The sequence below is a fragment of the Nuphar pumila genome, chromosome 2, assembly GCF_984573655.1.
Source record: "Nuphar pumila chromosome 2, dmNupPumi1.hap1.1, whole genome shotgun sequence".
Classification (NCBI taxonomy): Eukaryota; Viridiplantae; Streptophyta; class Magnoliopsida; order Nymphaeales; family Nymphaeaceae; genus Nuphar; species Nuphar pumila.
Genome location: NC_143250.1, coordinates 91,350,647 through 91,352,995, shown reverse-complemented (window position 1 = coordinate 91,352,995; position 2,349 = coordinate 91,350,647). Strand labels below are relative to the sequence as shown.

At 45.0% G+C, this 2,349-nt stretch overlaps 1 protein-coding gene across 1 annotated transcript; it reads right to left on the bottom strand.

The window, feature by feature from the left end:
- Positions 1 to 351: 351 nt before the first annotated feature.
- Positions 352 to 1,533, bottom strand: LOC149846076 (chlorophyll a-b binding protein CP24 10A, chloroplastic-like). Its single transcript, XM_089996159.1, has 2 exons — positions 1,231 to 1,533; positions 352 to 1,051 (listed from the first exon to the last, which is right to left on the bottom strand). Exons 1-2 carry the CDS (start codon positions 1,461 to 1,463, stop codon positions 502 to 504), a joined length of 783 nt encoding a protein of 260 aa, XP_089852285.1. The 5' UTR covers positions 1,464 to 1,533; the 3' UTR covers positions 352 to 501.
- Between the last annotated feature and the right edge of the window lie 816 nt (positions 1,534 to 2,349).

The following is a 2,349-nucleotide window of genomic DNA, read 5'->3' as shown; positions in this document are numbered from 1 at the left end:
CGCTTAATACAATTTTGTTGTGCTAAGCATACATAAAACATGCACTGCCTTGAATCCGCATATTCTAGGCTTGTGTAACTCTTGTCTCCAAAGCAAGTTGCGCCCCAAAGTGTCAGCGAAACTTCCTCTCCACGTGAGACATGAAGGCATGAAAAAAAGGCTGTGACAAAATGCCATAAAAATAAAATAGCTAGACAATGAAGGAGACTACCGAGAGCTCCTAGCGGGGTTTTGCCAGCCTCACTATGAGCTAGCACATTCTGACAAAATGCCTGAGGAACAAATTTGGTGGCGCATGCCCAATGTGATATATCACTAACAACAAAGCGGGGTGGCGCCATAAAGAGAGGATTTTACAGTGGGAGCGTACGCCATAAAAATAAAAATAAGAAAGAAAAAATGCTACACAATGAAGCGGACTAACTTTTTAGTACATTTGGTACATGTGCTGGTGAATGGATAGATGAAGACCTCTGCATCTCCAATTCGTGGCCGTTAAACTCATAGGCCGAGAGCTCCTAGGGGGGTTTTGCCTTGACCAGCCTCGAAGTAGAAAATGAGCATGGCTAGCATGGCAATGCGGGCGTGCTTGATCTCGGCCACCTTGAGTCTCTCGAGCTTCTCGACGTCTGGTATGTACTGACCGTTCTGGATGGTGCCAGCGAAGGAGAGAGGGTCGAAAAACCTGCCGCCGGGGTAGCCCTGTTCGCCGGTGGCATTGGCAAAGTTCTCAGCAGTTTTGGACCACGGCGTCGCCCACTCCACAGACTGGGAATCCGGGTTGAAGAAGTCCACCCACCGCTTGCTCTCGACCCAACCCATGAGCAGTAGCTGAGTCCCCAGGAGGGAGCCAAAGGAGAAGGGAGCAATGGCACCGGGATCGGCACCGGCTTCGAACCAGGGGATACCACTCCATGCCTGGCCCACGAATATGCCCACCACTGCAGCCATCGCCCAGCGCCCGTGGATCAGCTCCGCTTCCCTGTACCACTTGAGGAAGGCGGGGTCTTTTCCCAGCCCAAGTGGGTCGAACCCATAATCTCCCGGAAGTCTGGAACGAAATCATCAATCAGCCGACATCATCATCACCAATGAAAACCAAATAATGCATTTTCTTTTTGCGTCAATTACTATTATTATTATTTTTTTTAAATCGGGTTGATCGATATCGAATCCGTCTAAGAGACTGAAAGAGGAAGAAGCAGAAGAAGAAAAGGTGGAGGTAATTACGAGCCATCGAGCCATTCGGGATCGATGAGGTTTCCGCCGCCTCTAACAGCAGGTATCCAGGACTTCTTGGCCGCACCAGCAGCTGCGACTATCACTAATTGCCTGCGAGCGGTCCCATTCCCATGGTAGCAAGTAAATGCTGGCGTCCCCAACTGCTTCAGCTTACTTCCTCCTGGTGCCAGCAACGACGATCTCAACGCAGAAGCAACCGCGGATGTTGCAGCTACCGCCATCTTCCCTTCTCTCTTACGCTCCCTCTCCCTCTCTCTCTGCCTGTCGGACGTTAAACCTCCCTCCCCAAACGATCTTGTTATTGCAACCGAGAGGCAGGAGACGATATAAAGCTCAAAGGCGCGATGCGCGAAATCTTCTCTGGATAGATTTCGGTCCAATGAGAACCTCCTCTCCATCCCAGCGTTGGCTTGTTACAGCGACACGTGGAGGGAATCACCTGTCTGTGATCCTCTGCCTCACGTTCGGGGGAGCTGATGTCACAGAAAAAGCCTATATATATATATATCAAAATGATACGTTTTAAATGAGTTTTTGTTTTTTTCATTTTATTTTTAAATTTTAACCATACACATGTATGATCTTGGTCGATTCTGACACATGATGGATTTTTATAAGGTTAAAAAATCTTTATAAAATTTTGAGGCTCCAAATATAATTTTTTTCATCTAAAAAGTGTGAATTTCTCGTAAATCAACCATGCCCTTCACATTTACAGGGTCAAAACAGTGAAAAAAACATAGAAAGGGCAGAAAAACCCATTAGCGCATCAATTTTGCATCTACCCATCTCTCTCTCTCTCTCTCTCTCTCTCTCTCTATATATATATATATATATATATATATATATATATATAGAGAGAGAGAGAGAGAAGTGAACATATTAGGCCCACTTTTTTCATTAGGCCTCGTAATTTTAAGTTTTTTATGATAAGTCTAAATAGTTAGATGTGTTTAGCGTGCTCGATTTAGTAGGAATTGACTCTTGGATCATGTTTTTTCAAAGAAAATTGTATTTTTGTGAGAAAAAGAAATTGATGCCTTCATATCCATTGATTTTTGAATAACCAAAAAAACTTGTATACAAATCAGATTCCGGCTATCCAAA